Here is a 16,692-nt window from a genome sequence, read left to right as displayed (position 1 = left end):
TAACATGCTAGACATCACCCTGACGGACTGTTCAGATCAGCAACAAATTATTTTCCCAATACACACACAAGAAACAAAAAACAAGGGTCAAAAAAGAAGGGAAAAAACTTGGGAGAGGGATTACAGCCACCTAAACTGAACTGAAAGATTTGTGCCGAACCTCCTTGGTGCTCCAGACTGACCTAATAATCGGTTCAAGAACTGACGCAGCTCTATAACAGCAGTTTAACCGACACAGCTCAGAAGGCGGCTCCATTACATCTAAAAAAGGCAGAAGAAAAATCCTCCAGTAACGTGGGTCAACCAAAATATAAACAATGAAAGAAGACATCTAAGACATCTGGAACAACTATGGAGGAAGGACCCAAACACTACCCATCTCGAAGAGTTGAGAAGGCACAGAACCTCATACAAAAAGGCCATCTGGAAGCCAAAACAACAGCGATTAAATCACAACTAGACAGAGCTAAGAACAGGCTTAGAGAACTCTAAGGTATAATAAAACAACACTCGGGAAAACTCGCAGAACCCACAACTCGACAGACATTTGCAATGCCTTCTCAACTTTCTTTAAAGTTAAAATCGCCACCATAAGCTACTCCATTCCCTGCCAAGGTAGTGGCCAACCTAGGGAATCCATCTACCCCATTCTCACAGAGCACAAGAAGGCCACTGACCTTCACACCCCAACTGTTCCAAGGAAAAACAGAGACTTCTAGAACAGTTTCAGATCTCTAGCTGAGGGGGAAATCCAGAAAACCAATTTAGTCAATGGTACCCACCACACACTTCGACAACCCCATTCCCTCCCACCTACTGAAAGAGATCCACCAATCCATTACCCCGCATGGCCGAAAATTGTGAACGCATCTCCCCAAAAAGGATCCCTCTCAGAATGCCTGACGATGGGACAAGTATCTCCCCTACTAAAAAAGACGGGCAAAGACCAGTAAGACTTAAACAATTTTGTGAACGTTATCCAATCTGCCTTATCTGGCAAAATTGGTAGAAAAATGCATCAACGATCAGCTATGTGAACACATTAGGAATTTTGACCTGTTAGATAAACATCAGTCAGGTTGCAGACTTAGTCTGAACACAGAGGTTACCATTCTAAACCATCATTGATGATATACAAACATCACTAGACCAAAGCAAATCCTGTCTCCTAATACTTCTGCTTTATCAGCAGCATTCAACATGGTCATCCACAAACATATCAGAGAAACTCTTGAATTCAGAACAGGCCTATCAGGAGCTGTACTTAACTGGTTCACCTTCTTCTTGCAGAACCGACAAAAAAAGTTACAATCGGCAACACCTTATCTGATGTAGCTGACATTGACCGGGGTGTTCCACAAGGATCTACAATTTCACCAATGCTTTTCAATCTATACAGAGAACCACTCACGTTAATCATTAAACTATGAAAAATCTAGTACCACATGAATGCTGATGATACGCAACTTTACATCAAACTGCCCTCTCATGTACGGAGACTAGATGACTACCCTTAGGAAAATACAGGACTTGCTGGCACACAGCCATCTAAAACTAAATCCGCTGAAAACCAAATTCATTCTCTTCTCCCAAACCTTTAGAACCCAACAACTTTACCTATGGTCTTATAACCTCAATTCTCTATACTGCACCTCAACCATCTGCGACTCCGTAAAATCACTAGGCATCACAACAGACTCTAATCTAAACATGCAAAATCATATACAAGCTGCAGCCAGAAGCGCTAACCTACATCTAAAAAATGTAAAAACATTCATACCGCTTGGTAACCTCAAAACGGCGGTTCAAATCCATAGTGCTCTCAAGACTTGAATTTGGGAATGCCACACTCATAGGTATTCCTAAAGCCAGCCTCGCCCCAATGAAAGTGACAATAAATGCAGCAGCAAGGCACACAGCGTTATGATGGCATTTCCCCACCACTCAGAGCCCTAAAATCACTCCCAGTTGAAGCAAGGATCCAACTGAAGGTTGTATGCATAACAAACAAAGTTCAACACAATTCTTATTCTAAAGACATGGCGAATAGGATCAGCCTATCAGGAGGTGGAATGGATTCTAGAAGTGCTAAATCGCTTATACTAGAACCAGCCAGATTCGGCAAAAAGGAACACACACAGCAGCACTTTTGTTGGATCTGCTCCAAGAATATGGAACTACTTACCACCCTCATCGAGAGCAATTACCCCCTCCATACTGTTCAAGAATGGAGTTAAAGCCTTTCTGCTAGAAAAACATGTGTCATAAGAGCTCTTTTTAAACTGCCATTCACCCTATTTCATTATGTATCCTATTGTTGTGTACCATGCTCTTCGACTGCTATGTACAACATATCGTGAGAGTTAGTTGTTTTACTGTGTTGCAATCCTCATTAGCTTTCTTTGTACAGCGCTGTGATACCTTGATGGTCATTGTTCACGCTTTATAAAAGCACTATAAATAAATAAATAAATAAAATAAAATAAAATAAAATAAAATAGGAGTGGCCAGTAAGCACTTTCCCAACAAATGGAGAAAAGCATGAAGACTTAGACATTTTTTTACACCTATGAATGACCTGGGCAAGGTGCTCAGCTTGCCCAGGGAGGTCGCACACTAGGCAGGCAAGAAAACCAGGTCGCTCCGCTCAGAGCTTTTGCTGTGTTGAAAATAAGTTCAGCTGAACCTTGTAGAAAAGGTTTTTGGCCTCACGGAGCCCTATCTTGTTGCAGATTCTAGTTTTGCCATGCTGGAGGATTTTGAAAAACAAAAAAGTGACTAAGGCTCTGATTTATATATTGGCGGAGAGGTTACTCATTCGCAAAGGCAACAGAGTTCCCTTCCCGCCAATATAGTAGTCCGCTTGCCAAATTTAATTGCAGGCAGACCTTAAGTTTGGCCACAGCAGAGAAAACTCTGTCTTTGCTGTGGTGAAACTCCTCCGACGGCCCTGGGGAGTAAGGGTCGTTGGAGAAATGGCTACATGTCCGCCCGCCCAATTTATATGGGCGGACAAGTAGTCATTTTTTGCCTCCCATGGCGAGGGGAGCATTACCTTTCTTCTTTTAAAAAAGAAAACCCAGTTTCAGGTTTTCCTTTTTGAGAAGAAAAAAGGATACTGTTTGCTACAGGGCTGTGTCCTGACACAGCCCCGTAGAAAACAGCCATGATGCTGGTTCCTGCCAATGCCCTTCTAAAAGACTGCCACCTAGGCGATCATTTCTAATTCTATTGAGCGGAGTAGTCTTAGCCTGGCGAACGTAAAGTCCTCCATAAGGCCAAGGAAGAATACTCTGTACGCCAGGAAATAAATCAGGCCCAAATTCCAAAGCTAACACCTTGTAAGGGGGAGGCAGCAAATTATCTCTGGAATAAAGTCACCTCACTGGCTATCAAATACAGCTTTGCTACCCTGGGACTTTTAGTGCCAAAACCAACGACTCTAGCTGGAGATCGACAATGACATATTTGACTGTGAGGGACCCTCACCAGCCTCAGCCTTGGGCCTGGCCCTACTGAAAGATGTTGACTTTGATTTCAAGACTAAGTCCAAAGGGGAAAACTTTGACTGGGATGACCTACTTGGTGTATCGAACTTCTTCTGGAGGTGGGCCTGAAATCGCACCTCAATTCCAGTGAAGTGCCACTTAATGATTTTTTTAATTGCTTTACTTTTTCTAGGCAATTTTTCCCTTAAAACCTTAACAATCAATATATCCATTCTCCTTTATAATTGTGGTGTCCTTTTGCTCAATTATGTTTTGCCATTTTTCAAAATGGTAGTGTATTGTGTACTTAAAAAGCAGTTTTTCCATGAGACTTGTGTTCCATTGAATCAGAATGTTTATTAAGATTGTTTCCCCCGTCCCAAATTAATAATTCACTTTCTGACAGAACTGGAATGAGGGACGAAAGCAATTACTTTCCGTATATCCTGCACTGATGGTGATCTAAGGCCCAGAACTCAATGTTTCCTTGAAATACTGGGGTGCAGAAAAGGAAAGGGACATTTCAAAGAATGAGTTAGGAAGACCCTGACATACCCTGGGAAAATCTCTCAAAGTTTACTGGTAAGGCCACCAATGGAAGGGTAGTTACATTTCTGGTCTGGCGTCCAGATCCACATTCTAAGTTGAGCTGTGTCTGGGCATTTTAACTTGTGATGTATATGAACATTGTTTATTTGTACCAGTTGCTCATGTAAAAGTTAAATGGCACGGTGGGAATTTTGTACAGATCCCCTGATTTAAATGTTATCTCCTATATTCTATGAAGGAGGATGTTGTGTTATAGAATGAGTAGAACAAAAGCCACTGTGTAGTTCACTGGGAAAACCCTTGTGTGAATGTATGCATTACCTTTCAATTAAAATAACAAAGTTGGATTTTTGAGTGTGCATAAAAAGACTTTGAAAGCAATGTTGTGCTTCACTACCTGGAGTTGTTTATTCCTGTAAATTACAATGAATTCCACAAACAATATTTCAACAGCAGACCATAGCAGTATATCATATGTTGGGCTGGATAATTGAGGCCATATACTTGGGCAAGGAGTCAATTTATGTACAGTGTGCAATACAGATATATCTTCATAGTCACAAAAACATCATACTAACCTAATCACATACCTGGCACAGGCAGCTGGATCAAAATTCCACTGACTGCAGGATTCGTATTTAATTTGACAGTTAAATCTAAAAGCTCTTCCTGTGAAACACGGCTTGGTCTAAGTATTACTTCACTTGTAATGCCTGAAAGAAAGTGAATCGATTTCTCAATTAAAGTGCTTTTCAACATCTAAATGATAGGCATAAATAACATTACATTTTCAAGCCACTTGGATGCAGATGGCCAGATTCACATACTTATTCAATGCTTGTCACTTGACTTGCACCTACAAAAAAAATCACAGTTTGTGCATGATCCACAACATAAAAAGTAAGACTGTCTGATGCAGCATGCACTCCAAAATGGAAGACTAAGAAATTGATTTATTTCTGTGTCCTTTGCCCCATCCTTGTGCTCTTTTAAAAGTACTCTCGTTCCCCCCTGAGGTATTTATTTATTTTTAATGTTTCTTTCTTATAGTGAAAACCAGAGGGCAAAGTCCAAAGTGCATTACACAGAAGAAACAGAGTCACAAGCAAAAACGTTGCCATACAGATGCGCAAGGGGCCAGTGCAAAAATACACAAATTTATTTAAATGGCAGTCGGGAGGCAAAAGCACAAGTTACTACTTGTGTAACGATATATCTGTAAGAGACATTAGTTACTGATAGATTCCTTACCGTAGAATATTCCCCAGGCTGGATCTGGAAAGTTTTCTGCTTAGTAGTACCCCTGCGCGCCAGTAGGTGGTGTCGTGCGCTCCGCGCCTGTCACTGGCGTCGTGCATGCCGGGATGACGTCACGGAGGCTACTTAGGTGCCACCCATGCACGCTGACGTAAGTTCTGTAGAGAACTTTCCGCGCCGAAACGCAGAGTCATGAGAGAAACTGACCTATGGTGCATAAAACTAGGGCCCTAAAAGGGGATGACCTTAATCCTAGTAATCAGTTCGCAGAACGGAGAGGATGGGAGGGGCGGTAAGGAATCTATCACTAACTAATGTCTCTTACAGATATATCGTTACACAAGTAGTAACTTGTGCATCTGAAAAAGACACGTTAGTGATAGATTCCTTACCTTAGAATAGATACCCCAGCAATACCAACCCCGGTGGTGGGTCTTCAAACAAGATTACACCACAAAGTCACGGAGCACAGAACGGCCAAAGAAGCCGTCTCTCCGGACCTGACTGTCAAGGCAGTAGTGCTTGGTAAACGTGTGCAGCGAGGCCCACGTAGCTGCCTGACAAATATCCTGCAAGGGGACATCGCGTCCCAAGGCAGTAGTGGCTGCAGTTGCCCTGGTCGAATGGGCACGCAGTCCCACAGAAGGCTCATTCTTGAGCAAGGAGTAACAGGCTTTGATGCACAGAACGACCCACCGGGAGATGGTCCGTTTGTGCACCGCCCGACCTCTTTTGGCGCCCTTGTAGCCAACAAAGAGCTGATCATCCACCCGGAACTGCTGTGTACGCTGCAGATAGAATGCGAGCGCACGTTTCGGGTCCAGACGGTGGAGCCACTCCTCTTCCCTTGAAGGATACAGAGGCGGAAAAAAGGTGGCCAAAGAGCTGGTCTGCCCGATGTGGAAGGGCGTGACAACCTTTGCCAAGAAAGAAGGACGTGTCCTCAGAACCACCTTGTCCGGATGAACAGAAAGGAAAGGAGGTTTGCAAGAAAGGGCCTGGAGCTCACTCACTCTCCTGGCAGAGGTGATAGCTACCAGGAAAGCCGTCTTGAGAGTAAGAAGACGTAAGGGACAGTTATGAAGGGGCTCACAGGGAGCGGACATCAAAAAAGTCAAGACAAGATTCAAGTCCCACTGAGGCATTATGAAGGGCACAGGTGGGAACGTATGCGTAATGCCCTTAAGAAAACGGTTAACAACCGGGGACTTAATGATCTGGAAGCCATAGAAAGGCAGAAAGATAACCTTTAACAGTGCCCAGAGCAGAGCCCTGCTGAGCCAAAGAGAGACGGAACAGAAGAACCTCAGAAAGAGGGGCAGAAAGGGGATCCACAGTCTTAGCTGTGCACCATGCCACAAATCTGTTCTACCTACAGGCGTACACCGTTTTAGTGGAGGGACGCCTGGCTGCCAGGATGACATCACAGACAGCGGGAGGAAGATCGAAAGGTGTCAACTGTCACCGCTCAATCTCCAAGCATGGAGGTGAGGCTGGACAGTTTCGGGTGGAGGACCGTCCCCGGCTGCTGCGACAGAAGATCCTCCAGAAGAGGCAGACGGCTCGGGGGATCGATACTCATACTGAGTAGCTCGGGATACCATACTCTTCGAGCCCAGTCCGGAGCCACAAGAATAACTTGAGCCCGGTCGTGCCTGATCTTCTTCAGCACTCTGGGCAGAAGTGGTATAGGCGGAAAGGCGTACAACAGACCGCAGCTCCACTCGAGACGAAAAGCGTCTCCGAGCGAGTGCCGCCTTGGAAATTCCAACGCGCAGAACTGATGACATTGCGCGTTCTCTTCGGTGGCGAATAGATCTAACCAAGGCTCTCCCCATTGCAGAAAGAGACCTTGCGCCACATCCAAGTTCAGAAGCCACTCGTGAGCCACCATGCACCGGTGGCTGAGTTCGTCCGCCCTGGTGTTCAAAGAACCTGCCAGGTGTTGAACCACCAAGGTAATGCCTTGATGTCCCAGCCACGTCCAGAGGCGCAGAGCCTCCTGACATAGGGTCCAGTACCCCAACCCGCCCTGTTTGTTGCAATACCACATGGCGGTGGTGTTGTCCGTGAACACCTGCACTACACTTCCCTGGACAGAGGGAAGGAATGCCTTCAGTGCAAGCCAGATCACCCGCAGCTCCAGAAGGTTGATATGGAGTCGGGAATGCGCCGGAGACCAGAGGCCTCTGATCTCCGCCTCTCCCATGTGGCCTCCCCAACCCAGGAGGGACGCATCCGTCACTACTGTGTACTTCGGTTGGGGAAGGGAGAAGGATTTGCCACGGACCCAATCGCGATTCGTGAGCCACCACTGCAATTGCCGTGCTGTGCCCTCCGAGATCTGGACATGATCGGACAGGTTGCCCTGATGCTGCGCCCACTGGAACTTCAGGTCCCACTGCAGAGCCCGCATATGCCATCTGGCATGCGGCACCAGCAGGATGCAGGAGGCCATCAGGCCCAGCAGCCGGAGGGTCATCCTGACTGAAACCCGGGAAAGAGGCTAAAAGAGCGGACCCAGAGCCTGAATATCCCGGACTCGCTGTTCGGGAGGATAAACCCGAAACAGCGTTGAATCTAGAACCGCTCCGATGAAAGGGAGCTTCTGAGAGGGACTCAGGTGCGACTTCAGCACATTGATGGAGAGCCCCAGCAGATGCAGGAGGTCGGCCGTAGTCTGGAGGTGGGAGACAACTGCCTGGGGCGAACCCGCCTTCAACAGCCAGTCGTCGAGGTAGGGGAAGACTGACACCCCGGACCTGTGCAGACGAGCTGTGACCACCGCCATCACTTTTGTGAACACCAAGGGGTGCTGGTATGGCCGAAGGGGAGCACGGCAAATTGAAAATGCTCCTGGCCCACCATGAACGGCAGGTAACCCCAGTGGCCCGGCAGGACAGGGATGTGAAAATAAGCGTCCTGCAAGTCCAACGCTACCAACCAGTCTCCAGGGTCCAGGGCAGTCAGGACCTGAGCCAGAGTGAGCATCTTGAACTTCTCCTTCCGGAGGAAGCGATTGACGTCCCGGAGGTCCAAGATGGGGTGCAAGCCCCCCTTGTCCTTCTTGGGGACCAGAAAGTAGTGGGAATAACAACCACGTCCTACTTCTGGCCCAGGAACGCGCTAGGTGGCCCCCTTGGCCAGGAGGACCGAGACTTCCTGACAGAGAAGAGCCAAATGATCCCTCGACATGCGGTGGTACCGAGGTGGCATGGCTGGAGGGGAGGAGGGAAAGGGGAGCGAGTAACCTTGGCAGATGATCTGCAGCACCCACTTGTCCAACGTGATCTCGTGCCAGTGGTGGAGGTGGAGGTGTACCCTGCCACCCATTGGCGTGGCGTGCCCCCTGAAGCCCGGATTAGGAAGGTTTCAAGGCGGAAGTAGTGGGAGTGGAAGTGGACTGACCCCCACGCAGGTTACCAGACCCGCCCCTGTGGAACCCACGTCCGCGGCCTCGCTAAGGATGGTTCTGTACAAGCTTGCTGGAAGAGCGCGCCTGGGTACACCTGCCCTGGCCACGAAAGGAACGAAACCCCATTGGGGCAGGGTTTTTCGAGGAAAGACCCAAAGACTTGGCCGTGGCACGAGAGTCTTTAAAGCGCTCCAAGGCATTGTCAGCCTTATCACCAAAGAGGCGGGAGCCATCGAAGGGCATGTCCATGAGCGAGCTCTGGACATCGGGTGAGAACCCAGTGGAACGCAACCAGGCGTGGCGCCGCAACACCACCGTCGTGGAAATCGCCCTGCCCAACGAATCAGCGGTGTCCAAACCACACCTGATGGCAAACTTCGCCGCATCCTTGCTCTCCGCAATCACTTGGGAAAGGACAGCCTGGACCTCCACAGAGCACTGAGGCAGAACCTCCGCCACCGAATCCCACACTGCGTGGGAGTAACAGCCCAATAAGCAGGTGGTATTAACCAACCTCAACTCCAAACTGGCTGAAGAGAACAACCTCTTGCCATATTGGTCCAGCCTCTTAGAGTCCTTATCCGGCGGAGCCGAGGGAAAGGCACTCTGTGAGGTCGATGTCTGAATAACCAGGCTCTCAGGCGTGGGGTGAGTGGTCAAGAAGGCGGGATCACCAGGCGCCGGGCAATGACACCTAGCGACATTCTTATCCACCGGCGCCCCCGAGGCCGGCTGCAACCAAGTACCCAAGAGGACTTCGGTAAGGGCCTCATTGAAAGGGAGCAGCGGCTCCGACAACGTAGACGTCGTCTGGAGCACTTCCGTAAGGAGGATGGTCTTAAGGGCCACTGTAGGGAGGTCGAGATGTAGAGTCTCCGCGGCTCGACGCAGCACCATAGTGTAGGAAGCGCCCTCCTCCATAGTAGGCGGAGGCGAGGCAAACCCCGGGTCAGAAGACACATCAAGTTCACCCGCATCTTGAAGGTCAGTCAGTCAGTCATAAAGTCTTTATTCGGTTTAAGTGCAAACCATAAAAGCATACTACAATAAATACATATTAAAAAGACAAAATTAATTTTTGGTAGGTTACCAAACTTAAGAAGGAACACATTGACGCAGATAAGTTTAACATGGTAACATGTCCAATTAAGAACATTAAAAGGGTACAGTTCATTTCTTCAAGGAGCGAATTACCACAGTTAAAAAATTCGCAATATTAAAAGTTTCCCAAACATTGTTTAACAGCTGAAGATACAAGAAAGCAGGTCTCACTTGAACAAAGCCTTTATCTCTTAATATAGGGATTAAAAAACGTTTCCTAATGTCAATAAAGTGCTCACAAAAGAAAAAAAGGTGTATCATATCCTGGGGGGAAAAATTATCACAAGAACAGGGGCCAAAATCCAACGCCCTTTTCCAGCCTTTCTTGGCTCCAATCAGTAGATGTAATTGATTCAATCTAAATCTGGTTAAAAGAAAACGATGATTTGCATTTGTTACATATCCAAGATAAGGTTCCATGGAGGATATTGTTTTACAGAGCTGGTGGGCCCTAACGGAGCCCTTAACCAGGTCCTTCTCTTCCCTTGCCGAGGTAGATATGTACATATAAGTTTCTTTACACCAATTAATGTCACCTTTTACCAGGGTCTCAGGAAAATGAAACAATTCTGACCTACCAAGCTTAATCGCCAGGTTCCGAATATATTTCAACCAGGGTATATGTAGCCCATGATCAAGCGACATACAGTCTCTCAAAATTGTGTGATTCAGGTGTAAATCCGGGTTGAGCCAGATGCTGATCCATTTCAGCATCGGGGCCAGAGCAATACTATCTTCTAGAAAACCCATACCAAGTTCCTGGTGAACAATATAGTTGGCAGTTGAGATCGGGACTGAGAGGAGGTTTTTTAAAAATCTATCCTCAACAGTCTGTAAGCTTTTGGCATTATTAATGCCCCAAATCTCAGCTCCGTACACAGCTATGGAGAGACACTTAGCTTTATACACCTGGATAAGGGCCTTCATTGGTCTAGCACCTAGTTTTCTGGCGAAGCCCAGAACACCCACAGTTGCTCTTGAAAACACAATCTTTTTTGCCGTAATTTGGGTTACCCCAGAGTCTCGATCATCAAAAAGAACACCCAAATAAGGAAAAGAAGAAACCCTGGGTAATTGATGACCCCCACATACAAAGGTTTTAGATTTAACAGATTTAGGGCCGATGACCATGACATGTGATTTAACAAAGTTAACAGATAGGTCCAAATCCTTCATAAAATCAGCAAATGAATTAAGCAGTAGCTGAAGGCCCACACCCGTTCTAGCAATTAGGGCGGCATCGTCAGCATATAAGAGCGCAGGAACTAGACATTTCCCTGCACGGGGGATGTCTTTACATGAGGCGATTAGGGTATTGTCTAAATCATTTATATACAGTGTGAAAAGGAGAGGTGCCAGGATGCACCCCTGCCTAACCCCATAAGATATGGGTATATCTTTTGTGCAATTACCCCTTTGATCGTAGCGAACTGTTGCTATTAACTCTCTATGTAGATCCGCTAAAAAGTGGACGATGTCTTTGTCTACACCAAGTGTAAGGAGCATGGGCCACAGTTTTGATCTATTTACGCGGTCAAAGGCCGATGACAAGTCCATGAAGGCAACCAGCAAGGTTCCTTTCTTGGCCACCGTGTATTTACCAATTAAAAGTTGTAGATTTAAACATTGGTCTGTGGTACCCATCCCTTTCCTAAATCCATATTGGACCTTAGAGAGTTTTCCTGATTCCTCTAGCCATCCGTTTAGTTGGGCGAGGACCACCCTCCCCAGAACTTTCACTGAGGAATCTATAAGGGAGATTGGACGGTAGCAGCTCGGGTCGCCTCTATCCCCCTTTTTAAAAATAGGAATGATGACAGATTTCGCCCACGTCGCTGGAAGGCCCAGTTGACAAGCATTTGTAAAGACATTAAATAGGATTTTGGACCAGAGTTTTATATCTGATTTAAAAAGGTCAGCCGGGACTCCATCAGGTCCCGGCGCCTTATTACTTGTCATTTGCAAGATTGCATTTGTGACCTCTAGTTCTGTGAAAGACAAAGTATAACTCTCAGAGTTAAATGAGGACCCCACCCTCGAACCATCTCCATCATACACCTGTTTAAAATGGGTATACCATTTGTCCTCTTGGATACCGCATTCAAGCTCATTATTACTTTTCCCGTTAAAAAAAGGCTTGTTTACGATAGCCCAAAATTTAGCACTATTTTTAATGACATCAATGGACAGGAGTTCATTCCATGCCTCATCCCTAATTTCATTTTTACGTTTTTTCTGGGCCATTTTATAGGCCTTCCTACAGATGGCAATTTCTGCTCTATCAAGTGGGACCGCTTTGAGAGCTGCCATTAGCTTCCGTTGGGCGGATGAGCAGCTGTGATCGAACCATTTCTCCCCGGTTATGGGTTTATCCTTACATACTTTTTTGAGATCACTATTTACCTGGCAGCAAATCTTATCATAAGCTGTCAGAACTGCATCACTACAGATCCCGTCTTGTGAACACAAAAGTATTTCATCCCCAACCGTTCCCCACAAGTTTTCAGTAAAATCCTCTGGGACCAGCTGACACCATTTCAGGCGGCGTGTTTGGTCAGTTGGCCTTATGTCCAGTGTTCTGACAGTAGAATTATCAGATTCTCTTTTTTTAAGATCATCAGTGAGAATTAACTGGACAGGGTTGTGATCACTATAGACAGACCATTTTACCTTATATTGACTTACATTTTCGGCTAAGTTGGATGTGACAAAAATGTAGTCAATAGTGGAACCTAAACCACTTCCTTTGTAGGACGGGATGTCATTAGTGTGATTGACGGGATAGACCATAGAATTCGCAACAAGAAGCTCATCTAAAAATAACCCCTGTGGTGTGTGTTCAAAATGTAGGTTTCCTTGATTGGGTGGACCTAAACTGTCCCAAATAAAACAGTTATTAAAACAACAATGAACATTAAAATCACCAAGCACAATAACCGAATAAGGATTTTTGCAAGATTCATTATACATTTGCAAAAAATCAAATAGACTGAGTAAGTGTTCATTTGGCGTGCTCTTAATAAATGAATTATAAAAATTTACAATGAGCCAAATCCCATTTGAGTTGGATTGGATTTCTACTGCTAAACAATAAGGCGAGCCTGTCTCCACCTTACTGTATTTACCTTCAATGGTCAATGCGATAAGGGTTAGAAGACCGCCTTTAGCCCTCCCCCTACAAGAGGCCACCGCTGGTGACCAAAAAGCAGAAAACCCATCCAGCAAAAAGGTATTTTCAGTGTCCCAAGTTTCTTGTAAACCAATAATTTCGTGGCCTAATAAACTGTCCCTCCATATGGGGTCATGTGCTTTGTTATTTAGGCCGGCTATATTCCAACTAAGGACACTTGTACCTGAGGGCATTCAAGGGGCAACGACAGTATCAGCCACTCCTTCATCAAAGACATTCCCCATCGCAAGCATGACATTTTGGGTGCCCTCTATACTTGTAACTGGTACAGAACCACTGGAAACCATGTCCTCTTCCTCTATAGAGGATGAACTTTCCCTAATAAATCTAGAAATAACCCCAACAGGGTGCAGTCAATCATTAGAATCTAAGTTACTCAAAGCCTGAAAACGATTTGAAATAACAAGACCTTGTGGAAACTGACCTTCAAGATGACGTACTCTGCCCTCCAATGGGACACTACGGGGTAAATGTATCTGTTGTTTATAGAAATAACCCAGTGAATGAAGGGTAATACCCTCTTCAGTGTGGGGGAGCAAAGTAGCTTTTGATAAGATGTTATGCACTATGAAGGGATTTCTAAAGTTTATTACAACACAGTCCCCCTTTATAGTCTTGCGCGAGCGCCCAACCCAGGAAACTCTTCTCGTTGTTAAGATTTGGTGAGCTAAATGTGCTGGAAAACCATAGTGCTTATTTAGCCACGAGACTGATTTATTTTTAAGGGATTCATGGGTTTCTGGGGTAGTTTTCTGGGCAACATCCTTCAAGGGGGGTACATTTGTTAACACCACAACAAATGGGGCACAGTCAGGGGGAAGATCTGGTTTTGCTCCTCCTAAATGTGTGCTTGCCATTACATTATTACTACTTGAGCAACTTTCGGGAAGTAAAGTGTTGTTCCCATTTGTCGTGGGTTCAACAACCGGTGGATCTGCACTGTTTAGGGTATCCTTTGGGGACCTGGGGGTGTCAGCAGATGCAGGTAGACCCTCGGCTACTCTAGTCATATTCCCAGAGGAATTATTCTTACGTGCCAAAAGATTACGTAGGCCTTCAATCTCAGCAGATAGTTCATCAATCTTGGTAACTAAGGGTTCGACAATTTTCAGGATTTTGGACTCTAGGAGACCTACCAAGGAATCAAATTGATGAGAGTCTAGCTTGGCCATAGAGTTATTAGGAATGGCTAATTCCTTGGTAACCTGATTTGATGAAGCAGGACCCGTCTTTTTATGAGTACTTCGTACGCAACCCTGTTTCAAATGAGTGCGTTTACGGGATCTTAGCACTCTCTGAGTTGACAGGTCCGGCGGGTCTTCTACGGTCTCATTAACTTCGGTTACTAAATCCCTATTAACTTTGGGAGATTCTAATTCACTAGGAAGTTGATCGCCCGGGGTTAACAAATCATTATTCTCAATTAAACAGTTCATAGCATGTGATGGGGGAGATAGGGGAGAGAGTGAGGTGACTATGCTATTTGACAAAGGGCTAGTAGTCGTTGAGTTTGAACCCTGTCCTAAAGATTTACGCCTATCGCTGTTAATTTTGGTGACTACTTTGAATAAGTAGTTATCTAATGTTGATGTAGTCGAGGATTTGCTGCTAGCAATAGCTTTAGCCATGTTTGGCAAACCCCTGGGAAAACCTAAAACTTATATTAAACTATTGAACTATGGCACAATATGGCAACACCAACACAAATGATGAAACCTAATAGCCAAATATGAACAAGTTAAGAACAATACGACACGTTCAATATACCATAAAAAGGGCAGAACGCTCCCACCGTGTGATTACTTATATGGTCTTATAACGTCTTACACGTTAGTGTGGTGGCCCGTCCCGGCCTCAATCGGTCCTCTGAGGGCCACAGAGGGCCCGCCCTTTGCCCGGGCTTAGCCCGGCGCCGCCCGCGCGCGTCCCGCGACGCGGCGGGAGCCTCGCAGTTTTAAGCGCCTCCGGGCGCGCAGGAAGCGGAATCGGGAAGTGGCGCTTGGAACTCTGGGGGCTGTAGTCCCCCCACACGGCGGCCAGCAAAAGAAATGGCGGCGGGGGAGACCACAGCGCTTCCACTCCCCAGGTATGCAGAGGTGCGCAGCAGAGCGTCCGTCAGGTAGGTGTATTCCTCCGAAATGCCCCCCGCTCCACCGAGGGAGCCTCGCAGTTTTAAGCGCCTCTGGGCACGCAGGAAGCGGAATCGGGAAGTGGCGCTTGGAACTCTGGGGGCTGTAGTCCCCCCACACGGCGGCCAGCAAAAGAAATGGCGGCGGGGGAGACCACAGCGCTTCCACTCCCCAGGTATGCAGAGGTGCGCAGCAGAGCGTCCGTCAGGTAGGTGTATTCCTCCGAAATGCCCCCCGCTCCACCGAGGGAGCCTCGCAGTTTTAAGCGCCTCCGGGCGCGCAGGAAGCGGAATCGGGAAGTGGCGCTTGGAACTCTGGGGGCTGTAGTCCCCCCACACGGCGGCCAGCAAAAGAAATGGCGGCGGGGGAGACCACAGCGCTTCCACTCCCCAGGTATGCAGAGGTGCGCAGCAGAGCGTCCGTCAGGTAGGTGTATTCCTCCGAAATGCCCCCCGCTCCACCGAGGGAGCCTCGCAGTTTTAAGCGCCTCCGGGCGCGCAGGAAGCAGAATCGGGAAGTGGCGCTTGGAACTCTGGGGGCTGTAGTCCCCCCACACGGCGGCCAGCAAAAGAAATGGCGGCGGGGGAGACCACAGCGCTTCCACTCCCCAGGCATGCAGAGGTGCGCAGCAGAGCGTCCGTCAGGTAGGTGTATTCCTCCGAAATGCCCCCCGCTCCACCGAGGGAGCCTCGCAGTTTTAAGCGCCTCCGGGCGCGCAGGAAGCGGAATCGGGAAGTGGCGCTTGGAACTCTGGGGGCTATAGTCCCCCCACACGGCGGCCAGCAAAAGAAATGGCGGCGGGGGAGACCACAGCGCTTCCACTCCCCAGGTATGCAGAGGTGCGCAGCAGAGCGTCCGTCAGGTAGGTGTATTCCTCCGAAATACCCCTTGATCTTGAAGGTCATCCACCCAATCCTGCTCGGAGTCACACTGCCGCGCAAGGGGGGTACAAGGAGCCGGCCGCGGCGGCAGGACCGGAGCCGGAGAGGGGGCCAGCGGTGCCGGGAGCAGCGCCGGGAGCAGCGCCGGCCGGTGCCGACCCAGAACCAGATCCCAATGAGGGTCCCAGGTCAGAACAAAATGGTCAGAGAACCGGGGCAGGGGCTGGATAAACGGCACCCAATGCGGCGCCTGTGGCGGAGCCAGGGGCGGCACTGGGGCCGGAGTTGTAGCCGGAGCCAAGGGCAGCGCCGGGGCCGGAGCCAGCGGCGTTGCACCTTGTGGCGCCGGAGCCGCGGGCGCTGGATCCATTGGCTCCGGGGCTGGCGCCGGAGGTGGTACTGCCGGGTCAACAGGATCTGGACACGGGCCGCGGGGCCTGCAGGCGCACCAACGGGAGCCCGAGGCCTAAACAGGCGGTCCAAGGCAGCAAGAAACTCTTGCCTCTGTTCGGGTTCGCCGACGGACCCGGGTATAGCGGGTAGGCCACGGGACTCCCAGGCTCCAGAGGAGCCACAGGGGCGGAGCCCCTGTCCCCCTCGTCCACCTTCGGGGAGCGACCAGGGGACGTTAGAGAGCGAACACGCTTCTTCAACTTTTTCTTATGGCGTCGCTTACCGGAAT

The 16,692-nt window shown here is 48.0% G+C and overlaps 1 protein-coding gene across 1 annotated transcript in view; it reads right to left on the bottom strand.

The window, feature by feature from the left end:
- Positions 1 to 16,692, bottom strand: part of MTHFD2L (methylenetetrahydrofolate dehydrogenase (NADP+ dependent) 2 like) — a 356,021-nt gene that overhangs the window by 265,253 nt on the left and 74,076 nt on the right. Inside the window, exon 3 of the mRNA XM_085636486.1 lies at positions 4,628 to 4,750. Within this exon, the coding sequence (XP_085492612.1) occupies positions 4,628 to 4,750 (123 nt within the window). The remainder of the gene's footprint in view (positions 1 to 4,627; positions 4,751 to 16,692) is intronic.

The sequence above is a fragment of the Triturus cristatus genome, chromosome 2_1, assembly GCF_964204655.1.
Source record: "Triturus cristatus chromosome 2_1, aTriCri1.1, whole genome shotgun sequence".
Classification (NCBI taxonomy): Eukaryota; Metazoa; Chordata; class Amphibia; order Caudata; family Salamandridae; genus Triturus; species Triturus cristatus.
This window is presented reverse-complemented; position numbering and strand designations above follow the sequence as displayed.